The sequence below is a fragment of the Capsaspora owczarzaki genome (genome assembly GCF_000151315.2).
Source record: "Capsaspora owczarzaki ATCC 30864 unplaced genomic scaffold supercont2.1, whole genome shotgun sequence".
Classification (NCBI taxonomy): Eukaryota; class Filasterea; order Ministeriida; family Capsasporidae; genus Capsaspora; species Capsaspora owczarzaki.
This window is the reverse complement of record NW_011887292.1, coordinates 536,189-558,837: the sequence shown is the minus strand read 5'-3', so window position 1 is coordinate 558,837 and position 22,649 is coordinate 536,189. Positions and strand designations below refer to the sequence as shown.

Sequence of the window (22,649 nt, the reverse complement as noted above, 5' to 3'; positions counted from 1 at the left end):
AGAGCTACAATCTATTGTCATTTGAGCTCGAATAATCAACCCCGTTCCTGTCAATGATCACCCTTCGTTTGACTCTTTGTGACTCTTTGTGACTCTTTGTGACTTGGTTTCCATTTCAACTTTGTTTCAAGCTCATTCCTCTTTTTCTTGTTTTCTAGTTTTTCGTTCACACACTTACAAGCCAACATGGTCGCGCCAGTGGACAAGAAGGAAGTGGCCGTGAACCCCGTCAGCTCGGACGATCCTGCTGCCAGCAAGAAGGCGCCCGCCAAGCCAGCGCCGGTCGAGCTGGTCAGTTTCAACGCAAAGCTTTGCACGACTCGTCCTTTCTCTCGCTCCCTCTTCCCCTTTCGCCTCTCCCCCGCTCTCCGCCCACCAGCCACAAAGCGAAAGACGTCACAAATCTCTCTTCAGACCAAAACGCACGCTCAGACTGAGTTCAGACGCGATGTTGAAAGGCAGACAGACAATTGGACGGCCGAAAAAGAAGTGACGGAAAACGGAAAACGAAAAAAAAAAAAAATGATGCTGTCACAGTTTGACCGCTCACTGGGCTTCTGATCGCGTCGATGGCAAGGCACGCTGGAGATGACGATTTGGATGCAGCTGAACAAACGAGTGAGGTGGGATTGCAAAAAAACGCCGAATGGAAGATAAACGCAACAAAACAAAGCAAAAACAGCAGCGAAACTGCGAAGAGAGAAAAAAAAAAAAAAAAAAAAAAAAAAAAAAGCTTCGCGATCTCGAATTGTTTTTCTCGATGATTGTGTTTTTTGAGTTTTCAGTTGCGTTTGCCGTGTTTGTTGGCTGTTTGTGTGCTGCGACTATTGACGTTGACGTTGTTGTTGTTGTTGTTGTTGACGTTGTGTTTGTTCTTGTTTGTTCGTGCAGTCCGAGGAGGACAAGCAGCTCAAGGAGGAGCTCGAAATGCTCGTTCAGCGTCTCAAGGTCAGTTCACTCACTCTTCTTCTGATCGTTCGGACTTGGTTGGGGGGGGGGGCGGAGAGAGAGAGAGAGAGACGTTGCTCTTGTCATTTGTAACAGCTTGGATTGGCACTGATGTTCGGCCCGGGGGGAAACAGGACCCAGACACGGCATTGCACGGTCCCGCTCTCGAAGCCCTGCGAACGCAGATTCGCTCGGCGACCTCGTCCATGACCTCTGTGCCCAAGCCGCTCAAATTCCTGCGCGACCATTACGCAGAGCTCAAGTCCATCCACACGGCCACCGCCGAATCGGCCAACAAGCGCGTGCTCGCAGACATCATCTCGGTGCTCGCAATGACCTCGTCCGAGGAAGGCTCTCGTGATTCGCTCCACTTCAAGCTGATTGGCTCTGGCGAGGAGTTGGGCTCGTGGGGCCACGAGTACGTGCGCCACCTTGCCGGCGAGATTGGCGTCGAGTACGAGGCTCGCAACGATGCAGACGAGTCCACGGACGATCTTGTTGCGCTCGCCAAGGAGATTGTGCCGTTCAACATGAAGCACAACGCTGAAGCTGAAGCGTGCGATTTGCTCATGGTGAGAGGAGGAGGAGGAGCACGAATCCGAGATGCCTTTTTCTCGGTTCAATGTGATGCTCACTTTGATTTGGTTTTCCACGCCTGCAGGAAATTGAGCGCCTCGACTTGCTCTCGCAGTACGTCGACGAACAAGCCTACCAACGCGTTTGCTTGTACCTTGTGAGCTGCGTCACCTATGTTCCCGAGCCCGAGGACGCTGCGCTCCTGCGCACTGCGCTTGAAATTTTCCGCAAGTTTGAGCGCTATCCTGCTGCTCTTCGTCTCGCGGCACAGCTGAATGATCTGGCGTTGATTAAGGAGGTGTATGAATCCTGCCCCGATAGGTAACGCGCATTGCCATGAGACGCTGTTTTTTTTTTGCTTTTTTTTTGCTTTTTTGTTGCTTTTTTTTTCTCCTGCTCTCACTTTTGACTGCCAACCCCCTTTACCATCATTGCAGCGCTGTCAAGAAGCAGCTGGCTCTCATTCTTGGTCGCCATCACATTTTCATCGAGGGTGGCTCAATTGAGCTGAACGATCTTATTTCAAACACCAACCTGAGCAGCCACTTCCTCTCGCTGGCACGCGAGCTCGATATTATGGATCCCAAGACCCCCGAAGATATTTACAAGTCTCATCTTGAGCCTTCGCGTGAGTATTTGGTCTTTTACTGTTGTTGTTTTTGTTGTTTTTGTTGTTGCTGCTTTTGTTGCTCTTTTTGCTGTGATGTTGCACGCGCCCTTTCACTCAACTCGCTGCTCTTTGTTTTTTTTTTCCCTCTTAGGTGGCGCTGGCTTTGGCGCGGGCGTGGATTCGGCTCGCCAAAATCTCGCTTCCACCTTTGTCAACGCGTTTGTCAATGCTGGCTTTGGAGTCGACAAGCTGTTGACCGATGACGGCCACAAGTGGATTTACAAGAACAAGGAGCACGGCATGATGTCGGCTGCCGCGTCTCTCGGCATGCTGTACGCATGGGATGTTGATGGCGGTCTTGCACAGATTGACAAGTATCTCTACACGGAGGACGAGTACATTAAGGCTGGTGCGCTGCTGGCATGCGGTATTGTCAACACTGGTGTGCGCAACGAGGCCGATCCCGCACTCGCCCTGTTGAGCGACTACCTGACCGACAAGAAGAACATTGTTCGCACCGGCGCAATCATGGGCTTTGGCCTTGCGTATGCTGGCTCGGCTCGCGCCGAGTTTGTCGACCTGCTCACCCCGGCTCTGAACGACACCCAGTCGTCCATGGAAGTGGTTGGCGTGGCAGCTCTTGCGCTGGGCCTGATTTTCGTCGGCACCTGCGACGGCGAGGTCACCTCGGCCATTCTCCAGACCATGATGGAGCGCACCGATGCCCAGCTCCAAGACACGTATGCGCGCTTCCTTGCTGTCGGTTTGGGTCTCACCTGCCTCGGCAAGCAGGAGGCTGCCGACGCGACTCTGGCTGCCTTGCAGGCCGTCCCGCCGCCGTTTGGCCGCCTCGCCCAAGTCCTCGTCGAAGCTTGCGCGTACACTGGCACCGGCAACGTTCTCAAGGTTCAGAGCATGCTCCACATTTGCAGCGAGCACTTTGACAAGGAGAAGAAGCAGGACGACACGCACCAGTCCATTGCCGTGTTGGCCATTGCTTTGATTGCCATGGGCGAGGATATTGGCTCGGAAATGGCCCTGCAAACAATGAACCATCTTGTAGGGGTTTTTTTGCTTTGTGTGTCTGTGTGTGTTGTGAGGGGGGGGGGGCAAAGGTTGCACTTTCACGACACTAACGCTTGGCTTCAAATGTGCATATCCACCCCCTTTCTTTTTGAACCATTAGTTGCAATACGGCGAACCCGTCATTCGTCGATCCGTGCCTGTTGCTCTTGCGCTATTGTGCGTGTCCAACCCCAAGCTGACGGTTCTCGACACGCTCTCCAAGCTTTCGCACGACAACGACCTCGAGGTCGCGGCAAGCTCCATCTTTGGCATGGGTCTTGTTGGCGCGGGCACGAACAACTCTCGCATTGCAGCCATGCTTCGCGGTCTTGCCTCCTTCTACCAAAAGGAGCCCAACCAGTTGTTCATGGTGCGCATCGCACAAGGTCTTTTGCACTTTGGCAAGGGCACCATGTCACTGAGCCCGTATCATTCCGATCGCTCCGCCCTGTCCCCTGTTGCTGCCGGTGGTCTGATTGCCGTTCTTGTTTCGTGCCTGGATGCCACCAACGGTACGTTTGCCGACTTTCTGTTTGGTGTGGTGGTGTTTTTTTTTTTTTCTTTTTCATCGGCAACAACGCGCAGTCGTCTGACTTTCATCCTTTGGTATTTGTGCTTGTTGTTTGCTTGTGTGTGCAGTGCTTCTTGGCAAGTCGCACTACTTCCTCTATTACCTGGTCACCGCCATGCATCCCCGAATGCTCATGACCTTTGACGAAAACATGAAGCCCCTGCCCGTCACTGTGCGCGTCGGCCAGGTACAGCGATTTTGTTTTTTGTTTGTGCATGTCTATTTCTTGGCAATGCTTGGTGCCATCGGAGACTGACGCGACACCGCTTTGTGGTTTTAACGCTTAGGCTGTTGATGTGGTTGGGCAAGCTGGCAAGCCAAAGACCATCACCGGTTTCCAAACTCACACCACACCCGTATTGCTTGCTTATGGCGAGCGTGCTGAGGTTGCCACTGAAGAATGTATGGCAACGGCTACACCTTTGCACTGTTTGTTGTTTGATTCGAACTCTTGCACTCACCGTCCGTCCCTATGTTTGTGAACACAGATATTCCGCTTTCCAGTTTGATGGAAGGTCTTGTTATTCTTCGCAAAAATCCCGACTATGTTGCCGCAGCGCCCGAAGAAGACAAGTCAAGCAAGTACAGCAGTTCGGGATGATTTTTTTTTTTGGTTTTTTTGTGAGAGTGTGTGTGTGTACTTTTCTCTGGTTATGCCCGCTGCTCTGTGCCATCCATTTCGTTGTAGTGTGCGTAAACGCTTTGCTGCTTAGAGTGTTCCATTCGTGCAACAGTTGTTCTGAAATGGAGAGCGGGAGAGTGAAATTATGTATTAGAACAAGAGAAGTGAGACAAGACAGCTTTGGCAGCATCGAGGCTGCTGCAACCGCCTTTTTTTTGTTGTTGTTGTTGTTGTTGTTGTTGTTGTTGTTGTTTTACTTGTAGGTGGTTACTTCTTGGCTGCAGCCGCCTTGGGCTTGTTTGGTGCAAGACCTTGAGCAACACGACGAGCGTTGGCACGGCGCTCGATGCGTTGCGCCTTGCGATCCTTGAGCTTCTTCCAGGGTGTGCGCTTGATCACGTACGGCTCGACCCCTCGACTGTTTTTGAGTGCATCACCATGATCAAAGGGAGGGGGGGGGGAAGGGCAAGTACGAGCATAGAATGATAAAACGTTAGTCATGGTCAACGCACCAAAGTACAAGCATTGCCTGGTGGTGCGCCATACCTGTATCGATCGCGCCACTCGCAAATGTATCGCCGGGTTGCGATTGGGATGCCCAGAGCGTTCATTTGGCGGGACGAGTAGCCCATCAGGGCAAACCACGACGGGAATTTGGCGAGGTGAGACACAGCCTCGTTTCCGATGCGAGTCAAAAAGAGCTCGACCGTCATGTCGCCTGTCAACGAAAAGAAAAGCAAAAAGAGTGTGGATGGCAAATGGAATGATCGTTGTGTAACGTGAGCAATGCAAACTCACAGCCACTCGAAAAAACGAAAAACAAAAATTGCTGCAAACAAACAAAAAAAAAAAAAGTGTCACTCGTACCGCGAGGCAATGGAATGCGCTTGGTGAAGGTGGACTTGCGCACAGCTTCCTTGAAGGACTTGTCTTCCGTGTAGAAACCAGTTGCACCGTTGGGGTTGACGGGAAGGACGCCTGGCAGGCCGATTTGGGCGGGACGACGCTCGGTCGCAGCAATGTGCGTCCAAGTGTGCGGCTGGTAGACTTGCCTGTCGTCGCCTTCGTCCCAAAGGGATGGGCCAAACCGACGGAGCAGCACAATACGCTCAGCAGGCGTGAGTTCGTCGATCGAGGTTTGGAACTTGAACAGCAGCTCGGCCTGGACTTCCTCGTCGAGCTCGTCCCAAAGGTCGGTCTCGTCCACCTTGTACACTTCCTCGAGCTCGTCCTCTGCTTGATCATACCCCTCTGACTGGAAGGCGGCCTCCGAGTCAGATGACGCGGCAGATGGGGATGCATCAGCGCTCCTTGTGGCTTGCTGTGAGGACTGCGGTGGCTGAGTGAGACTGGCACTGGCATTGGCGCTGGCATTGGCGGGACTTGGGTCGCGCTCGACTGCCCGTGCGAGAGCATTGCGGCGTGTATACCGCTGGGAGCTGGCCGAGGCGAGCGACGCAGCAGAGCCAGCGGCAGGGGCAGCAGCACGCGGACGGAGCGTGGCGAGCGAGCCAAACATGCGGCTGGACGACGACGACGACGACAACGACGGCGACGATGCCACTGTGGCTGTGCTGACAGTAGCAGATGTAGCAGTAGCAGCAGTAGCAGCAGCAGAAGCAGCGGTCGCAGTGATGGCAGCAGAGCGACGAGCAGTCAGTGAAGAGTGAGATCTCGCCATTGGGCACGATCGCACTGCTATTGCTGATGCTGCTCCTGATGCTGCTGCTCCTGATGCTGCTACTGAGGTTGATGATAGAAGCAGCGCGGTCTGCTTCCATGGAACAGCAGCACGAACAAGCGCTGTCGACGCCTGCAGCATTTTGTGGTTAAGGAGGATTGAAAACAAAGACTGAGACTGAGCGTCTCAGACCTAAACAACTTTTACCTTTTGTGTTTTTTTTGCCATTCTTTATTGAGCTTTTTTTCTGTTTAGACATTTTAGATCTACAGTACTGTACTCTGAGTTTCCCCAAAATCACAAAGCTCAATCCTTTTCCTTTGTCTATTTGATCCTAGCACACTCAAACAAATACAACCCTGACAGAGTGCATTACCAACAAACCGAGCAACAACCAAAAACAGCCAAATGTCGGAACTGTCCAAGCTGGACTATCTCAAGCGCTACATGAGCGGACCGGCGGCGTCGTCGTCGTCGTCGTCGAGCATGGCGGACGCAGACCCAGCATCATCCAAGCACAAAAAGTCATCCAAGCACCGCTCATCGTCCCATAGCAAGAGCAAGTCGTCGTCGTTGTCGTCGTCGTCGTCGTCGAGGAGGAGCACCGGCACGAGCGGCGGCGGTGGGATGAGAATGATTGACGTCGACGAGCAGCTGGACGACTTCCAACGCAAGCGCGGCGACGAGTTCAGCGATGATGATGACAGTGTCCATGCAAGTCGCAGCGGCGGCGTCGGGTTGCTGGCTGGCCGAGCAGAGCACGACGGAGCGACGATCGTGACGGACGTCAACGCGGCGTCGCGATGGAAGCCCGTCGCTGCGTCTGCCCATGACGACAACGACAACGACGATGGTCACAATCACCATCATCACGATGATGACGACGACGATGCTGACGACGCCCCGGCGATCGTCGGGCTGGATCCGAGGCGGGACGCTGCGCAGCGGGATTTGTCTCCGGATCGAAGGCGACGACAAGCACCAGCAAGGCAACGGCACGACTCTACCTCACCCACGAGGCCCGAAGTGGTCCCGAACGAACGAGGACGCTCGCCTGAACGCACGGTGCAAGCACATGCGCGCCACAGGTCGCCGTCGCCGTCACCCGGTCGACGACAGCGCACAAGGCATGATTCCTCGTCACCCCCGCCGCCGCATCCTCAAGCGCGTGTGCGTCATGACTCGCCATCTCCTGAGCGACGACCACCACAGCGAGACCTTTCTCCGCCCCGTCGAAGAGCGCGACATGACTCTCCTTCGCCCGACAGGGCTGCTGCCGCGGATCTCTCACCTCCTCGTCGTCGCGCCCGCCACGATTCGCCATCGCCCATACGTGCTCCGCAAGACTTGTCTCCACCTCGGCGGCGAGTTCGCCATGACAGCGAGGGCGACCTGTCCCCACCTCGGCGCGTTCAGCATGCCGATTTCTCGCCCGTGCGACGCAGCAGCTGCAGCAGCAGCAACAACGCGACGGGGACTGCTCATAATCCCGTCGCAATGATCATTTCACGTCACATTCCAGCCGATGCACAGTTCCCACCTTCTTCCGAAGACGCACAGACCGCTGATGGCGATGGCGAAACCGTCTACCGCGACAAGGCGACAGGCAAGCGTATTGACATGAGGCAGGAGCGACTGGCCCAGCGCGAGAAGGAAGCCAAGCAAGCGGAAGCCATCGAGCGGCGACTTGCCTGGGGCAAGGGTGCCGTGCAAAAGCAGCAAGCCATCGAACGGCGCGAAGAAGAGCTTGCACAAATGTCCAAGCCGCTCGCCCGTTACGCTGGTGACGCTGACTTGGAGGCACATCTGCGAGCGCAAGACCGCGAGGGTGACCCCATGGCCGCTTTTTTGAACTCCCGGCCACAAGGGAAAGCAGAGTCAGGCGGTGCTGCTGGGGTCACAAAGCCCAAGTACAGAGGACCGCCACCTCCGCCAAATCGCTTCAATATTCCCCCAGGTTATCGCTGGGACGGTGTTGATCGGTCGAACGGGTTTGAACGCCGTATCGTTTCTGTCGCAAACAGCAAGGTGATTCGAGAGCAACAAGCGTATGCCTGGGTTGCCAATGATGATTGAGCGATGCGCGCTAAACGCTCGATTTGACCAGGCAAAATAAACGCAAAGTATTGAACCAATTTTTTTTTTGCTCATCACTGTTAATCAAGTGAGATTCCGTCTGTTGACATAATTTGCAAGGAGGAGGAGGAGGAGGAGGAGGAGGAGGAGGAGGAGGAGGAGGAGGAGGAGGAGGAGGAGGAGGAGGAGGAGGAGTTGACTTTGGAAATGACGGACGGACTTCCAGGACGGACGTGGTGTCGGCGAGTACGGAAGGCACGAAATAGGCTTCGGAGAACCACTGGTTCATCAGACGGATTTTTATTGAAGAAACCAAACCACTTGAGAACTTCAAGAAACACCAGGTGAAACATGTTTACCAAACACCATAACATGAAAGAACTCAAATGAACACCAGCGACCTTGAAGGCCACGTAACTCGAACACGGACGACCAAGAAGGTCGTATAACTCCAACACAAACATACAAGCGCTCGAGTCAAACGCAAAAGCAGAACACTTTGTCAAAAACACCTTGTGGAATGTCCTAGAATCTCGGGCAAGGCACAGAAAACTCGTCGCAGCTCGCGCTGAAAGCACCAGAGACAACGCCAAAGTACAGGAGGCTCAATGAAGATTGGCGTACGTCGGATCGGAGGAAGCAGTCCCTGCAATCACTGCATAATTGCTCGTAGAGGCGGCAAGCTCCGGACGAGTCGAACCAGTGGCAAGATCCGGCCCAACATAGTGAAGCTCCTGGTTTGGCGTGGACTGGGCTGTGGCTCCAGCATTCATGTACGTGGGGCTAACACTTGCGTACATATCGGTCGATGCATAAAACGATTCGGGATGGTCGGAAAGCGCCTCGTACAAAGGATTGTGAGTGTTGGAATCATGCGCCATTGCTGCTTCGTACGCGTTGGTGCCATGTCCCTCTGCTTCAGCTTTCTTGGATGATCTGAAAACAGAGTTGCGGCTGCCCACAGTCGCGACAACGTTGTGAACCTGCTGCGGTTGGCCCGGCTTATGTGAACGGCGGCGGCGGAGCACGACCAGCAGCAATAGCAGCGCAAACACGGCAACGATTCCTCCAATAGTCGCACCGACAATAACAGGAAGCGGAGAAGTACTGGCTGAGTCGTTGGCGGGACTGATGCAAACACCCTGCTGCAAAATCCGGCCACCGTAGCATGCCGTGCAGTTGGTTGCCGAGGTGCACGTCAAGCAGTTGGCGCTGCAACACGACTCGGCTCCGGCGGCAAAGCAGGTCGCGCATGATGCGTTGCACGCTGTCGAGGAGAGAGTAAAGACACGAAGAACAAAGGCATAAGCAAAAAGGAGAAAAAGTCACATCAACACAGCCGCTCATCCATTTTGGCTGCGGAAGAAACTCACGAATTGGAGCCAAATAGTCGCCATATGTGCTCGGTGGGGCGTTTGGACCGGCAAACCCGTTGCCCCTCAAGGAGTTGCTTGGAGACTGCAGAGAAGTCAGGCCTTGGAAGAGGCCCGGCGGCAGGGTTGTCAGACCAGGATTGTCGGCGAGAGTGCTACAATGTCCCACTCAATCATGAGAATTGCAATATAGTCGGCGAATCACAAAGTTCTCTTTCAGCTCTTACATTGATTGAACGTTCACAAGTCCGGCGAAAGCGCGACTGGAAACGCTGGTCACCATCGGCGAGCCAGCAATGTCAGTCACAATCCTACAAACAACAGCGATGTTTGTCAGTGAGTGGTGGCGGCAATGTGAAGCAGGAGGGGGGGGGGAAAGCAGAGCATTCCTCACAAGTGTTGAACATTCGTAAGGCCGACGAAAGCGTTCGCGGGAATCACAGAGAGCATACTGTCAACGGTAATCCTGCATTTCGACAACAAACAAACCAAGTTGAAGAAAAAGGAGTATGTAGATGAGTCGCACGAGCTGTTCGCGCAACGAAAAACGCATCTGCTTCAAATAGCATACAGCGCGGTGACCCCTGGCAGCGACGCAAAGAGTTGACTCGAAATGTGGTTGAGCTGAGGCACTTGCAGACCACTAATGCAAACCAATGAGTGTCCAATAGCTCTCACGTGGACAAATCTTGTGTGTCGGAATTCTTACACCTCTCTCACGAGCTCGAGACCAGCGAAAGCGCTTGCCGCCACAGTAGCATTCGGTTGATAAGAAATGTACCTAACAATGGGGTCAAAGACCAGCGTGCAGACGAGAGGTAAATTTGAGGACGAGGCAGCTTGAGGCGAATCGCCACAAACGAAACTCACAAGGTACGGAGACTCGGCAAACCCGAGAATGCATTGCTCTCGATGTTGCGTAGAGGTGAATCGGCGGTGTAAGGTACGTACCTGATCACACATTTCACGATGAGAGACGTGGCCAGGATCGAAAATAAGAGGACGTATATGCTTACAGACTTGTCAGCGCCGTCAGTCCAGCAAAAGCATTGCTTGACAAACTCGAAATTTTGGTCTCCCAGAGGTTTCTGGCGAATCACGGGACAATGAAAGTTTTCTCGGTCAGCTTGATCTCGCAAGCACAGCTCAAAAACAAACAAATGAAAAAAAAAACACACAGACGCATAACACGTACAAGTAGGTCGTAGTGACGGGGATGTTCGTCGGAATGGCGGTCAGCGAGCTGCTGCAAAGCTGGACATCCGTGCCAGTGCAGGTACAAACGGCACACGCATCCGTCGGAGCCCAGCACCGGCCATTCGCCAGCACAAACCCATTGTAGCATGCGGTGCACACGCTGGTTGAAGTGCACGTCAAACAGTTGGCGCTGCAACACGACTCGGCTCCAGCGGCAAAGCAGGTCACGCATGATGCGTTGCACGCTGTCGAGGAGAGAGTAAAGACACGAAGAACAAAAGTACAAGCAAAAAGGAGAAAAAGTCAAGTCAACACAGCCGCTCATCCATTTTGGCTGCATCACATCTCCGCGTGGAAGAAACTCACGAGTTGGATTACTGGGGCTGCCATAGGTGCTCGGCGGGGCGCTTGGACCGGGAAACGCGTTACCACTCAGATCCGCTGTACGCAGTTTTGTGAGCCCATAGAACAAGCCGGGAGGGAGGGTTGTCAAGGTTTCGTAGTTTCCACCCATCGACCTATCGAAAACATTCGCACAGATTCAAACAAAAACGTTATCGGGTTGGTTTTGAAGAGACTGAGAACACGAAATAGTCCAGCTGAGCAACGCTTCACACTCAGCCCTCACAGGAATTCCAGTTGCAAAAGATCTGAGAATGCATCGGATGCAACGCTTGAAATTACCGGGTCCCAAGCTCCGTTGCCCAGGTATCTGCTCAATCAAACAGGAAATGTGAGACGTATAATCCAATCAAAAACCAGCCGAGGTAAATCCAACTGTACAAGTTTGTCAGCTGCGGGAGTGCGGCGAAAGCATGACTGGGAAGGACGGAAAATTGCGATGCGCTCAAGTCTCTGAACCACAAATTCGCAGCATTGTGAGGTCCAAGCAACAACCAACAACAGCTCAATAGATTTTTCAACCATACAGTGTGGTTAGCGCATGAAGAGCCGAGAACATTTCAAAAATCGGAGCGTTGAGCTGCGTCAGCTTCAGAGATCTTCAAGATCAGAAATGCTGAAAGTGAGAACAACAAAAGACGCATGCTTTCCACGCAGCCTTTCGTCGCTTTCGTCAGCGGCATACAACGTTGGCAACTCCTGGAGCCCAGAGTACGCGTTGGAAGCAAGGGTGAGATTCGGAAGCACAATCAAATTTCTGACGGTGACAAGTTTGTGAGTTGCATGGTTGGCGTCAAATAATTATGAAAACCCACAATGCAGTAACGCACAATGACTTCAAGGATGGCAATGGCTCAAACACGTTGTCTGCGATGCTGTCCACGGGACCGTACAAATTCCTGCGGTGAAAAAGGTATGATCCGACAAGCCAGTTGAGAATGCAATGGAACCTGAGTGAACGCGATCGGCCTCACTTACAGCGTCTCAAGAGCAGAGAGGCCGGTGAAGGCGTGAGTGTGTAGCGCACAAGGCTCCCCCCAATTCATGTGCAGAGTGCTCAGTTCGGTGAGCGACTGGAATACTCCAGTGAAACATATGCCTACGCCGTAGGGCCCTCTGCTCATGTCTCTGCGGAAATCCACCAAACAGTCAGAAGCGAACATAGCGGGCTGTAAAATGCCAGCAGACTGCAGCACCGTACAGGTCCCGCAGCGAGGTCAAGTCTTGAAATACATTAGTTGGTAGGCTTGTCAATAGGTGGACGTCCAGCGTGCTGATGTGTACAAGAGGGATTGAAACCGTCAAAATGCAGGTCACTTTTCCAAGCACGCGTCAACAAGATGGCTTACAGCGAGGTCAGGCTGGTCAACCCACTGAACGCTGAGGCAGCAATCGTTGTAACGGGTACAGAATGAAGCGACCTACCGCCGACGAAAAGTTAGTGTCAAAAGGAAACGACTACGCTGGCATTGATTCATGCCATGCTGAGGTCATTACAAGCTTTGGAGGGACGAAAGTTGGGCAAATGCGTGGTCAGGAAAACTCGTGATGCCAGTGCCCCATAGAGCGCTAAACAACCAGAATCAGTTATTTCGCATATGCAGTCGCAAGTTAGCATTGTGCAACGATATTCCGTACAGAGTTGTCAAATTGCTCAGGCCTGCAAATGCGTTGGGCGCGAGCGATGTCACGCGAGTTTGTGCCATGTATCTTTCGATCCGGTCGTCGCAAAGCATGGTGAGCGATGATGACTCAAAAAGCAACTTTGTGGTTCAACTAACTTACAGAGTTGACAAGGCTGGCATCTTTGCAAAGAGCTCAGTTGAAGCAGAAGACCCGACTGCAGGAGTATCCAGGTAGCTGAAGAAAACCAAAAGTAAGCAGGATTGACGTGGTTGAGGAAGACAACCGTACGCACGACAGCTCGAATGAAAAAACAAGCGACTCCTTACAAATATGTGAGAGCCGAAAAGACGGGAAAGGAGGTGGCAGTAGCAGTGGCAGTGCCAGTCATTGTCAAGGATCTGCGTAAGAGTCGAGAAGGGTTCATGGTCGCGTCAAACCTTGGCATGATTGACTTTCACCGGCCGCATCAGACTCTTAACGTCAGACCCTGACTTACAAGGACGTTAATTGCGACAGGCCATTGAAGGCGTTGGCGGCAAAATTCGAAAACTCGACGTTTTTCAGATCTCTGAGCCGTCAGCATGCGAGTGGAAATTAGGAACAAGCTGCAGCAAAACAACTGCGCCGCGGGTGTGCATACAAATAGGTAAGACTCGGGAACCCAGTAAATTGGTTGCCGGTGAGATCAGCGGCCAGATACGTTGCCGGAGAAAAGGTCCTGCATCGTTCAATGAATGGCACATGAGCTCAACGGCCGTGTCCCAAAAAAAAAGTGCATGTTGCGACCTCTTACAAACTCTGAAGGGTGGTAATCGAGCTTATCGCATTGAATGGAATCGCAGTGAGTCCGGTCTGCAAAAATGTCAGTCTCGTCAACTGGTTCAGGCCATCAAACGCATTGGAGGGAACACTCGTCAGCGGCGAAACGGAGAAAAAGATGTAAGTCGTGTCGATCGGGAAGTCGCTGGGAACCGCGGAAACGCCATAGCAAAACACAACGTTTCCCGCCTGGCACTGGCACATGGTGCAGGCGGACTGGGCAGCTGCTCGCTCAAAGCAAGAGAGCACCACCAGTAGGATGGGAATCAGCGCAATGGCAGACGATCGACGCCGCATTGCGAAAAGCGTCTGTCACCCAAAACCAGCAACCGTGAGCACAACAAAAACAGGCATGCCTCCCATCGCGTCCCATCCCTCGTCTCTGACGCTGTTCTTGCTCGGGCTCTCGCGTGAAACCGTGGTGGTTGAAGGTGCTTGCAAAATGGAAATCAGGGGCAGATCGCGACAGCATTTTGTTCCAAAACGGAATGTGTTTTTTTTTTTTTTTTTTTTTTGTTGGGCTTTTTGTTTTTTCTTTGTTTTTTTTGCTTTGTCTGTGCTGGTGCCTCATTCACTCACTCACTCGCACACACCATCGCACACACACACACACTCATTCATTCATGCACTCACGCGCTCACGTATCCATTCAGTTCTTTCATGCAGGGCAGCACCAGTCAGTTCTTTCATGCAGGGCAGCAGCAGCGCTGTATCAGCTGCCTGAAGTTGGGTTTTTGCCTTGTTTTGTTCATTTTGTTCTGCTGCAGGCATTGCGACACTCTCGACTGCATCACTGCCTTCTCCCCGCGGGCCCCTGAAGCTGTGACAGCGACTCTTAAAGCTGTTCCTGAGGCTGACAAGACTGCTAATGCTGCAGCGGCTGGAGCAGTACGACAAGGAGGGATTCAGTTCAAAGCAGTCCACGTTGCGTCCCCCACAACAAACAACAAAACAACAAAACAACAACAACAACCCCTCGTCCGGTCCGGCCAGTGTCAGTGCCACCAAGCGCATGCTGGTGTTATTCAGACCCATTTCACGCCGATGGTCGAATGCACAGATGGAGCTGGGAAATGGAAACATTTGGGCATTCAAGCAAGCTTACAAAGGAGAAAAAGGGAGAAAAGGGAGAACAGGGGCAAAAACAGTGAATGAGCTCCAATCATTGTAAACAACATCAAGGTCGATGGGGGTGGAATTGAAATCATTGCATTGGGACCGACGTTGTGAATGTCATCCGATCATTTTCAGACAGAGGGCATTCTTTGTTTTCTCTCTCTCTTTGTCTTTTTTTTTCTGTGCTCTTCTTATTTGACAGCTTTTTCCCTTTTTTTTTTTTTCTTTTTTTTTTTTTTTGAGCTTTTTTTGTCTCAACCATGCTCATCGCCAACTTCCGCGATGCCTACGAGCAGGTCAAACGCGACGCCCTGCAATCTGGGATGTCGGTGACGATTTTCGTGGCCCAGGACGTTGACGCGCTCGCGGCTTGCTGCATCTTGACGGTAAGCCATCGCGAAATGAACAATAAGACGCGCGGCGCGTTCAGGCGCGAAATCGTCAAGCCCGCTTTCCATGGATTTGGGGTCGCGCAGCTCCAGCTGTGCTTGCGAGAGTGTGTCCTTTTTGCCTGCATCTGCATCTAGAGTAGCTGCAGTGCTAGTTGTCGTGCCCCTCTGCTTTCTCGCGCTCGTCAAACTCCCGTTTGGCTGGCAATCGTGGAAAAGGACATTGGCAAAGTTTTTGGCGCCAAAACGAAGTGATTTTTTTTTTCTTGGATGGTTTTTTCTTTGATCTCACTCTGCTGCTGCTGCTTTGCCTGTAGTCCCTTCTCCAAGCGGATATGATTGGATACCAGCAAATAGGCGTCAATGGCTCCTCCGAGATTGCTATGCGCAGCGAGACAGACCTGGACGATGAGGTAAGGAAAGCCCAAACCAAAACCAAAACCAAAAAAAAAAAGGCCAGATTCCCGCGCAAACTTGGACTCGATGCGTTCCAGGCGATAGTGGCCCGCACGGTTCAAAGCACCTCTAACAAAATGCGTGTTTGTGTTCGTGTATCACTCGCTTGTGTTATAGGACCGGCCGAAAAAGTCCATCTTCTTGATCAACTGCGGAGCCTTTGTGAACATTGCCAAGTTCATGGTCGAGGAACACGCCACATCCACCTTCTACGTGGTCGATAGCCACCGTCCTATGCATCTACACAACATTTATTCATCGGAATGGGTGAGTACTTGGGAAGGCCATGGGTTTGCTTCTGAATGTTGTTTTGTTTCCCGTTTGCGTGTCTCATTCGAGCGCTCGCTTTCTCGCTCGCAGATTCAAGTGTTTGACGATGGTGACATGGGCCGCATTCCGCGCCCGGACGAGGTGTTTGACATGACTGAGTACAACGAGGATGAGGATGCAGACGAACTAGATGAGGATGAGGAATTTGCTTTGGCGCGCCAGCAAAGACGTGTACGTGCAAGTTTGTTGTTGTCGTGGAAGACTTGGGTGAAAAGGGAAGAGTCATTGGGAGTTTTCTGTCGACAACCCGCAAGATGCAACCCCCCCCCCTCTCCCTGGATTGGTGCTCACAATCTCGACGGGCGTTTTTTTTTTTTTTTTCAGGAAAATCCCAATGCCCCGATTCCGCTCACCCGCCGAGAACGGCACGCTCGGCAACGCTCTATTCGCGACAATTACTACTCCAAGACGTTCTTTGGAACATCTGTTGCCATTCAGATGTTCATGCTGGCGGAAAGCTTAAACAAGGAATCGACCGAGTTGCTGTGGTGGGCGATTGTCGGCCTGACCGACCAGTTTGTGCACGAGCGCATCGATTCTGCCAAGTACGCTGCCGAAATTAACCAATTGAACGACGCAGCCATGCGATTGGGAACCTATGACGAGGAGCAGTCCGATGCACAGGCCGACGAGGGCTTGACAGAAAAGCTGGCGATTGACCGTATGCAGCTGCGCTTCGATGTGGACTTTCGTTTCCTCCTGTATCGGCACTGGTCTCTTTATGAGAGCATGGTGCACTCGAGCCATGTCGGTGCGCGGTTGCAAGTGTGGACCTCCAAGGGCAAGCAAAAGCTCAACACAATGCTTGCCACCATGGGGCTGCCGCTCAGTCAATGCAAGCAGAAGGTGTCCGTTGTTGACCAAGCCTTTCGCTCGCGCCTCCTCGAGCAAGTCGAGTCGCACGCTGCCAACTACCAGCTGCCCGATGTTCGCTTTGCAACCTTTACCATGCGGCATGGGTATCGCCCAGAAAGTAAGCGTTGGTGCAAGTGGGCGTTGGGGGGATTGTCGATCCAAATGACTGGAGGCGCGTGTCGTCGTCTGTACCACTGTGAATGGTTGCTCAAATGCTTTTGCTTGAAATCGGTTTGGGTCGTTTTTTTGTTTGTGTGTTCTTTGTAACCCACAGTTTCTGCTAGTGATGCCGTCTATGCGGCCACGGCCATTTTGGAATCAAGCAATGCCCGGGAAGAAAACTTCCACCGAGCTATTGATTCCCTTCGAAAGTATGTCGCTGCAGCCGGCTGAATGCGAACGCGCTGGATGGCTGAGACTCATTTGTGCATTTGGCCCTCCTCCAACTTAGACCCCGGCTCGAAAGCACGAGCATGCTGTCGTGCGGCGTTGATGCCAGTCGCCAATTCCACCAGGCGCTGGCGCGTCTGCTGACTGTGATTATCGAAACTGGCATGGTCACTGCTGGTCCAATTCGCCACGTTACACTCTCGGATTCGGCCGACTTGCGGCACTTTTGGCACCCGGCGTCATTGACCAAGCTGGCAATTCATCTTACCGAAGCTTTGCGGGTATGTGTGGCGCCCTGGATTCGGATTGATGGAGCGACTTGTTCAATGTTTTAACTTGTTGTTGTTGTTGTTGTTGTTGTGTCGTAACTTTGAACAGCACCAAGCCATGAACACGCGAGGATCCTTTGTCAACAAGCCACTGCTGATTGCTGTTTGCAATAGCGATGCCGACATGTATAGCGTGCTTGGGCTGACACTGGGCGACACTTCCGGTGAAATCCAAAAAAAGTAAGATTTGTTTGTCATTTTGTTTTTGTTGTTGTTGTTTCGTTGGCTTGGCAATCCTGTCCATCATTTGCGCTCATCCATGAACTATTACAACCCAAATCATTCAGTCATCTCGGCACGAGCTTCCGTGAAATCTTGAAGGCCGATCAAATGCTTCGATGCCGAAATGACTCTTTCGACTCAAACTTTGTCGAGATCAAGCGTGAGGACTATCCGAATTTCCTCGAGAATCTGCTGCACTTGCATTTGCGATAATTGTGCTTCAGTTTGCCCCTCCTCCATGTTAACGCCCTCGTTTTTGTTTACTCTTTTGTCAAAGATTTCTTCTTCTTGTTCAGTCTCGTTCATAAACAATTTCTCCATATGTCTGTTTTGTTTTGCTGCACTTCAAAGGCGCGTTCGAATCTGTCTCTTTTTTTTTTTTCAATTTTTTTGTTTATTAATATTTCCATTCACAAAATTGTTTTGTTGTCTTGTTGAGCAACCAAAGGGAAGTGGGAGGAAGCAAGACGTGAAAAAAAAAAACGAAAAGCACTGCACACAATACAACAGCCATTTTTTTGTTTGTTTGTTTTGTTTTGTTTTTTTTTCTTGGAACTGAAAACTAAGAAAAAATCAAGCAACAAAAACAGGCTGATTTACTTGGTCATGGAGGCAGCCATCAAGCAGGCAAAGACGGTGAGAACAAGCTTGGGCTTGACCTCAACAAGATCCTCGGGGAGGGCATAAACGTTGGCGCCAATCTTGCGTGCCATCGAAACGGCGTACTTGGCGTTTGACAGAGCGTCAGCGTCCGAAGTGCCGGCAGTGACGTTGTTGTAGTCGATGGCGCCGGGGCGGATGACGTCGACGAGGTCGATGACGGGGAGCGAGGTCGAGATGGCCTTGTCCTTGAACGACTGGATGGACGAGGACTTGCCGCCGTTGGCAAGGGTGGTGTTGGCCCAGTCAACAATCTCCTGGTCGGTGATGGGGGTCTTGGAGCCCGACAGACGGTTGAGAATGGACAGCGTGTAGGCACGCATGAGCTGCCAGACAATGGCAAGAGTGAGCGTCTTGTTGCCGTCAAAGACGTCCTTGCCGTCAATGCCGACGAGCGAGAACTGGTGCTCCTTGCCAAGCTGGAGAGCATAGTTGCAGTTCTCGAGCTTCTTCATGTTGCCGCCAATCTTCTTGTACGGGGGTTGGTTGACCTTGTTGGCCCAGTCGACGCAGCCGGGGTCGACCTGGTCGAACAGATAGATGAGGACGAGGCCGTCGCGCAGATCCTGGTACAGGTTGTTGACGAACGGCTTGACACCGAGCGAGTTCATCCAGTTGCGGAAGGTGCGCTCCTCACGAGTCTCCTCAATAATCTCCTGGGGCATGTCCTCGATGGGGTCGAGGGCGGGGTACATGTTGAAAAGGTTGGCAACGAAGGCCAAGTTGAGCTTGGGGTTGCCAGAGGTAATGTCGCGAGCGCGGACGAACTTGCGGCAGTCCATCTTCTCGGCGTTGTCGAGGACCTTGCCGGCGCGCTTCTCGAGGTCGCGCTCGTTGAGGGCGGACGTGTCAATGCCAAGCTGGCGGGGAGCGATCTGCTTGAGCAGAATAGTGTAGCACTCAGAGTCCTTGATGTCGCCAGAGAAGTTGGTGACACGGCGGGGGTGGCCAGCCTCGCGCAGGTGGTAGTTGAACCAGCGGAGCAGAATCTGGTCGGCGGGGAGAGCCATCAGGTCCTCGAGGGTCTCGCCGGGCTCGAGCAGGCGGACAAGGCCGGGGCAGTTGGCAAGGTTGATCTGAGCGAACAGACCAATGCGAATGACTTGCCACATCAGACCGAGAACAAGGGTGGGGATGCCCTCGCACATGTCGGTGGCGCCAATGTTGACAATGTTGCAGCCAATAGCCTTGGCCGAGTTGAGGGCCAGAGTCTGGTTCTCGTGCGTCTTGTAGACGGAGAGCTTGGTCTTGTTGATGGCGCGCTCGTCGATCGTCTCCTTGACGGCCGAGTTGACAAGCTTGCACAGCAGAATACCGTCGCCGACAGCCTTGAAGAGAGAGTCGTCGTTCTCGTTCAAGGGCAGGCGCGACTTGAGGTCGGCATCCGAGCCAAGAACGTGGTTGATCCAGTCGACGAAGGCAACCTTCTCTTCGTCAGAGTACGAGTGGGTGGTGCCAGCGGCAGAAGCGTCCGAGCGGCCACCGAGGCGGTTGACGGCCTCGACCTTCTTGACGACCGTGGCAAAACCGGGCTGCTTGGCGCCCTTCAGGTCGGCCATCATCTACAAATTTTAGAGAGAAAAAAAAAACAGTACAGCAAAGACAGACGGTGAGACAAACGTACATTGGCAATGGGTTTTTCTTCGATTTCTGTGAAATTTGCGCTTTACCACAAGGAACTCGTTGAACTCGACAGTGCCGTTGTTGTCCTTGTCGATTTCAGCAATCATCTCGCGCAGCTTGAATCCGGGAACATCCTCGCCGAGCTGCTTCATGACAATGCCGAGCTCGCTCACAGTGATGCTGCCGTTGCCGTCTTGATCGAACTAGAAGGAGGAACGAACAAAACAATCAAAAACAAAACAAAAAAAAAAAAAAAAAGACAATTTGAAAAGTATTCACAGTGAGTGACAATATGAAGACGATCACGCGATTGCGGATGCGATTGGGTGTGAATAGCAACTCGGAGACAGCTCAAGCGACATCAAGCCATCCGAACATACTGCAGCTCCATCCCGGACATGAAGACGAAAAAAGAATAGCCAGAAATAAAAAATAATAATAAAATAATAATCATAATAATAATAAATAATACAATAATAAAATAATAAAAAATGGTGGTTTTGCAAACAAAATTTGCCCTCATTCCGTTGCAGGAGATCAAAAATGCTAGACGAACAGCGATACAACGTTGCCAATCCAACTGACGAGTCGCACTTTGAGCAGAGTGACAGCGTCACAGCGCAACGCACTGGCAGAGGAGCAAAGCGCAAGAAGGGCAGAGAAACAAGAGAAGAAAGGGAAGAAGAGAAAAATGATGGAAATAAATTGAAAAAAAAAATAGCTAAAAGAATAAAAAGGAACGCGATCTCGAAATTTATTCATCGGTCGCACACGCATTCGAAGACGTGCTGAAAGGCAACGTGAAATGTGAGCATCGTCACATTACGACTCTCGTGTGCACCTCTCCGCATCGGCCCAGCTGTCTAAACTCAGCCGCGAAGGGGGAGGATAACCATAACAAAAAAAAAAAAAAAAAGTCGCTCAAAAAAAAAAAAGAACTCCTTCCAATTGCGGCAGGTCGCACAACACTGAAGCTGCTTTCCATGTTGGCTTGACACTGTGCTGTTGGAGGGCGCGCTGCTGGCTGCTTCCTTCGCTCTGAGCTCAGACACAGCATGACAAAGAGGAACCAACCAACCACAAAGCGGGAGACGCGACAAGAGCTCCGCATTCAAAAAGAAGAGGAAAAACGAAAAAGTTCAAAAAATACAAAAGAATAATAAAAAATAAAACGGCTTTTTTTTTCTTCTTTTTTTTTTGTGTTCAGCCGAGCACGCAGACAGAGAGCTCGGTGCCGTGATCATGATCATGATGGGCATGAATCAGGACAACTGATGGATACGCACCTGGGAGAAGGTCTCCTTGAACTCAGCGATCTGCTGTGGGGTGAACTTGTCAGACATTGTGACTTTGTGGCAAAAATGAAAAAAAAAAAAAAAGAGTGGCGTTGTTGAGGGGGGTCGAATTTGGAACAGAGCGAGTGCAGTTGGGAAAAAATGGAAGGGACACCAAGAAGAACACCAAGAAGACAAAAAAAGGGGGGGGGGGAAACACACACGAGGGGGAAAGGGGGAGCCGCGAAAGAACGAGCGAGAGAGAGAGACAGGAGACAGGAAACAAGAAGAATGCCACAGTTGAAATTCGTCCACTCACACAACCAGCTCGCTCCAATGCAGTTGACACGGCGATACCAGACCGCACTCTCGACCGCCAGACTGCGTGTGGATTACACTTTGGAAAGCGGGCAATAATGCTCCCTTCATCCCCCCGGGCAGCTGAATCCCCAAACGGAATGACGCAGAAAGCTGAATACTGCGGTTTTTGCGGTTGGTAGCGCTCTCGTCTCAACCTCGCTCCACTTGTCCATCTTCCCCGTGACTTGGGAGGGTGAGCTGCCGAGTGGTTGCTGGGGAAAAGACCTTCCTTGCTAAGTCAAAGCGCGGCACGTCCAACTGCAGCATTTTTCAACTGAATGCTGTTGGATTCGCTCTTCGCAGAATTTGTTCGCTATTCGAAGCGAGATTGGCAACCTTGTTGCGGCGTCCTTCGCGCCGCGTCCTTTCATCGCTTCCAATCGAAAGCCGAGGCTTGACTATATCTAGAATTAATTCGACAGTAATGAATAACTTGTGTGCCAGTTCATTTTCTTCTCTCATTCAAAAACGGCGTCCAACGACAACTCCAACCAACTGCAGCAGCAGCAGCAGCAGCAGCAGCCGCAGCAGCCGCATGTGCACCCCCACCGGTCGCACGCGCATCACTTGACGTCGGATCCAGCATCTCCAATCATCTTGATCTCGTCGCGACCAAGCTCTCCGCTGCACGCACATCTGCAGCAGCAGCACCACCACCAGACTCAGAATCAGGACGGACCGACGCCTGCCTCGCCTCCACGCGCGTCTGCCGCCACCATGGGAGCAGCGTCTGTCGGTGGATTGAGCCACGTCCATGGCCCTCTGCCGTCGTCTCCGTCGCGCCCTGCAAAGTGGCTGCATCTGGTTGAGCCGAAAGCCAGCAGCAGCAGCTCCGGCAGCAGCAGTCATCACTCGCCATTGGCAGATGCGGCTTCGGCTTCCTCTGCTTTGGCGCACGCGCCGAATGCTTCATCGGCCAACGCTGCTACGATTGCCGCTAGTGCTGTGGCAGGAGCGCCGGTCGGAGCCGCGGAGGGCTCTTTCGCATCGACCAGCTCAGGCACTCCAGGCACTCCGCAGCGATCCTCCATCCCAATTGTCAAACTCGGTCCGCTGGTCGACGGCAGCATACGAGCAGC

At 52.3% G+C, this 22,649-nt stretch overlaps 7 protein-coding genes across 7 annotated transcripts; 4 read left to right on the top strand and 3 right to left on the bottom strand.

Annotated features, from left to right (window-relative positions):
- Nucleotides 1-102: 102 nt before the first annotated feature.
- CAOG_00159 (proteasome 26S subunit) lies at nucleotides 103-4,478 on the top strand. Its single transcript, XM_004364973.2, has 10 exons — nucleotides 103-291; nucleotides 892-948; nucleotides 1,083-1,520; nucleotides 1,610-1,845; nucleotides 1,962-2,152; nucleotides 2,286-3,193; nucleotides 3,321-3,711; nucleotides 3,839-3,957; nucleotides 4,058-4,172; nucleotides 4,259-4,478. Exons 1-10 carry the CDS (start codon nucleotides 187-189, stop codon nucleotides 4,369-4,371), a joined length of 2,673 nt encoding a protein of 890 aa, XP_004365030.1. The 5' UTR covers nucleotides 103-186; the 3' UTR covers nucleotides 4,372-4,478.
- Nucleotides 4,479-4,605: 127 nt separating this feature from the next.
- CAOG_00158 (hypothetical protein) lies at nucleotides 4,606-6,253 on the bottom strand. The gene is made up of 3 exons (XM_004364972.2): nucleotides 5,260-6,253; nucleotides 4,939-5,110; nucleotides 4,606-4,810 (listed from the first exon to the last, which is right to left on the bottom strand). The coding sequence occupies exons 1-3, from the start codon at nucleotides 6,212-6,214 to the stop codon at nucleotides 4,660-4,662; spliced, it is 1,278 nt and encodes a 425-aa protein (XP_004365029.1). The 5' UTR covers nucleotides 6,215-6,253; the 3' UTR covers nucleotides 4,606-4,659.
- Nucleotides 6,254-6,325: 72 nt separating this feature from the next.
- On the top strand, nucleotides 6,326-8,208 carry CAOG_00157 (hypothetical protein). The gene has a single exon (XM_004364971.2). It carries the CDS (start codon nucleotides 6,482-6,484, stop codon nucleotides 8,147-8,149), a length of 1,668 nt encoding a protein of 555 aa, XP_004365028.1. The 5' UTR covers nucleotides 6,326-6,481; the 3' UTR covers nucleotides 8,150-8,208.
- A 311-nt stretch (nucleotides 8,209-8,519) lies between these two features.
- Nucleotides 8,520-14,705, bottom strand: CAOG_00156 (hypothetical protein). Its single transcript, XM_004364970.2, has 26 exons — nucleotides 14,672-14,705; nucleotides 13,541-13,875; nucleotides 13,388-13,465; nucleotides 13,244-13,315; nucleotides 13,074-13,145; nucleotides 12,907-12,981; nucleotides 12,760-12,831; nucleotides 12,619-12,690; nucleotides 12,471-12,542; nucleotides 12,323-12,394; nucleotides 12,100-12,249; nucleotides 11,952-12,020; nucleotides 11,807-11,878; nucleotides 11,649-11,720; nucleotides 11,503-11,574; nucleotides 11,348-11,431; nucleotides 11,086-11,237; nucleotides 10,718-10,964; nucleotides 10,539-10,610; nucleotides 10,393-10,473; nucleotides 10,232-10,303; nucleotides 10,094-10,165; nucleotides 9,917-9,988; nucleotides 9,750-9,833; nucleotides 9,523-9,677; nucleotides 8,520-9,416 (listed from the first exon to the last, which is right to left on the bottom strand). Exons 2-26 carry the CDS (start codon nucleotides 13,861-13,863, stop codon nucleotides 8,755-8,757), a joined length of 3,096 nt encoding a protein of 1,031 aa, XP_004365027.2. The 5' UTR covers nucleotides 13,864-13,875; nucleotides 14,672-14,705; the 3' UTR covers nucleotides 8,520-8,754.
- A 188-nt stretch (nucleotides 14,706-14,893) lies between these two features.
- Nucleotides 14,894-17,975, top strand: CAOG_00155 (CDC45-like protein). Its single transcript, XM_004364969.2, has 9 exons — nucleotides 14,894-15,068; nucleotides 15,389-15,484; nucleotides 15,645-15,794; nucleotides 15,888-16,028; nucleotides 16,182-16,830; nucleotides 16,987-17,083; nucleotides 17,164-17,383; nucleotides 17,481-17,611; nucleotides 17,719-17,975. The coding sequence occupies exons 1-9, from the start codon at nucleotides 14,943-14,945 to the stop codon at nucleotides 17,864-17,866; spliced, it is 1,758 nt and encodes a 585-aa protein (XP_004365026.2). The 5' UTR covers nucleotides 14,894-14,942; the 3' UTR covers nucleotides 17,867-17,975.
- Nucleotides 17,976-18,025: 50 nt separating this feature from the next.
- CAOG_00154 (fimbrin) lies at nucleotides 18,026-21,317 on the bottom strand. Its single transcript, XM_004364968.2, has 3 exons — nucleotides 21,223-21,317; nucleotides 19,984-20,139; nucleotides 18,026-19,875 (listed from the first exon to the last, which is right to left on the bottom strand). The coding sequence occupies exons 1-3, from the start codon at nucleotides 21,277-21,279 to the stop codon at nucleotides 18,250-18,252; spliced, it is 1,839 nt and encodes a 612-aa protein (XP_004365025.1). The 5' UTR covers nucleotides 21,280-21,317; the 3' UTR covers nucleotides 18,026-18,249.
- A 709-nt stretch (nucleotides 21,318-22,026) lies between these two features.
- Nucleotides 22,027-22,638, top strand: CAOG_08394 (hypothetical protein; the record flags this gene model as incomplete). The annotated part of the gene is made up of 1 exon (XM_011271662.1): nucleotides 22,027-22,638. A coding segment is annotated over one exon (612 nt), but the record flags the coding sequence as incomplete, so codon positions are not given.
- Between the last annotated feature and the right edge of the window lie 11 nt (nucleotides 22,639-22,649).

What these genes read in the sequence shown, in the direction of transcription:
- CAOG_00159 (XM_004364973.2), top strand. Translation starts at nt 187, where the DNA reads ATGGTCGCGCCAGTGGACAAGAAGGAAGTGGCCGTGAACCCCGTCAGC. An exon ending in AGCCAGCGCCGGTCGAGCTG is followed by an intron (nt 292 to 891) that starts GTCAGTTTCAAC and finishes TTGTTCGTGCAG; the next exon opens with TCCGAGGAGGACAAGCAGCT. An exon ending in TGAGGTTGCCACTGAAGAAT is followed by an intron (nt 4,173 to 4,258) that starts GTATGGCAACGG and finishes TTGTGAACACAG; the next exon opens with ATATTCCGCTTTCCAGTTTG.
- CAOG_00158 (XM_004364972.2), bottom strand. Translation starts at nt 6,214, where the DNA reads ATGCTGCAGGCGTCGACAGCGCTTGTTCGTGCTGCTGTTCCATGGAAG. An exon ending in GCGCATTCCATTGCCTCGCG is followed by an intron (nt 5,111 to 5,259) that starts GTACGAGTGACA and finishes TTTCGTTGACAG; the next exon opens with GCGACATGACGGTCGAGCTC. An exon ending in GAGTGGCGCGATCGATACAG is followed by an intron (nt 4,811 to 4,938) that starts GTATGGCGCACC and finishes ACTCAAAAACAG; the next exon opens with TCGAGGGGTCGAGCCGTACG.
- CAOG_00157 (XM_004364971.2), top strand. Translation starts at nt 6,482, where the DNA reads ATGTCGGAACTGTCCAAGCTGGACTATCTCAAGCGCTACATGAGCGGA.
- CAOG_00156 (XM_004364970.2), bottom strand. Translation starts at nt 13,863, where the DNA reads ATGCGGCGTCGATCGTCTGCCATTGCGCTGATTCCCATCCTACTGGTG. An exon ending in CAGCCCCAGTAATCCAACTC is followed by an intron (nt 10,965 to 11,085) that starts GTGAGTTTCTTC and finishes TCTCCTCGACAG; the next exon opens with CGTGCAACGCATCATGCGTG. An exon ending in TTGCCGAGTCTCCGTACCTT is followed by an intron (nt 10,304 to 10,392) that starts GTGAGTTTCGTT and finishes CCCCATTGTTAG; the next exon opens with GTACATTTCTTATCAACCGA.
- CAOG_00155 (XM_004364969.2), top strand. Translation starts at nt 14,943, where the DNA reads ATGCTCATCGCCAACTTCCGCGATGCCTACGAGCAGGTCAAACGCGAC. An exon ending in AGACAGACCTGGACGATGAG is followed by an intron (nt 15,485 to 15,644) that starts GTAAGGAAAGCC and finishes CTTGTGTTATAG; the next exon opens with GACCGGCCGAAAAAGTCCAT. An exon ending in ATCTTACCGAAGCTTTGCGG is followed by an intron (nt 17,384 to 17,480) that starts GTATGTGTGGCG and finishes AACTTTGAACAG; the next exon opens with CACCAAGCCATGAACACGCG.
- CAOG_00154 (XM_004364968.2), bottom strand. Translation starts at nt 21,279, where the DNA reads ATGTCTGACAAGTTCACCCCACAGCAGATCGCTGAGTTCAAGGAGACC. An exon ending in TCAAGGAGACCTTCTCCCAG is followed by an intron (nt 20,140 to 21,222) that starts GTGCGTATCCAT and finishes TCCTCCTTCTAG; the next exon opens with TTCGATCAAGACGGCAACGG. An exon ending in AGTTCAACGAGTTCCTTGTG is followed by an intron (nt 19,876 to 19,983) that starts GTAAAGCGCAAA and finishes TAAAATTTGTAG; the next exon opens with ATGATGGCCGACCTGAAGGG.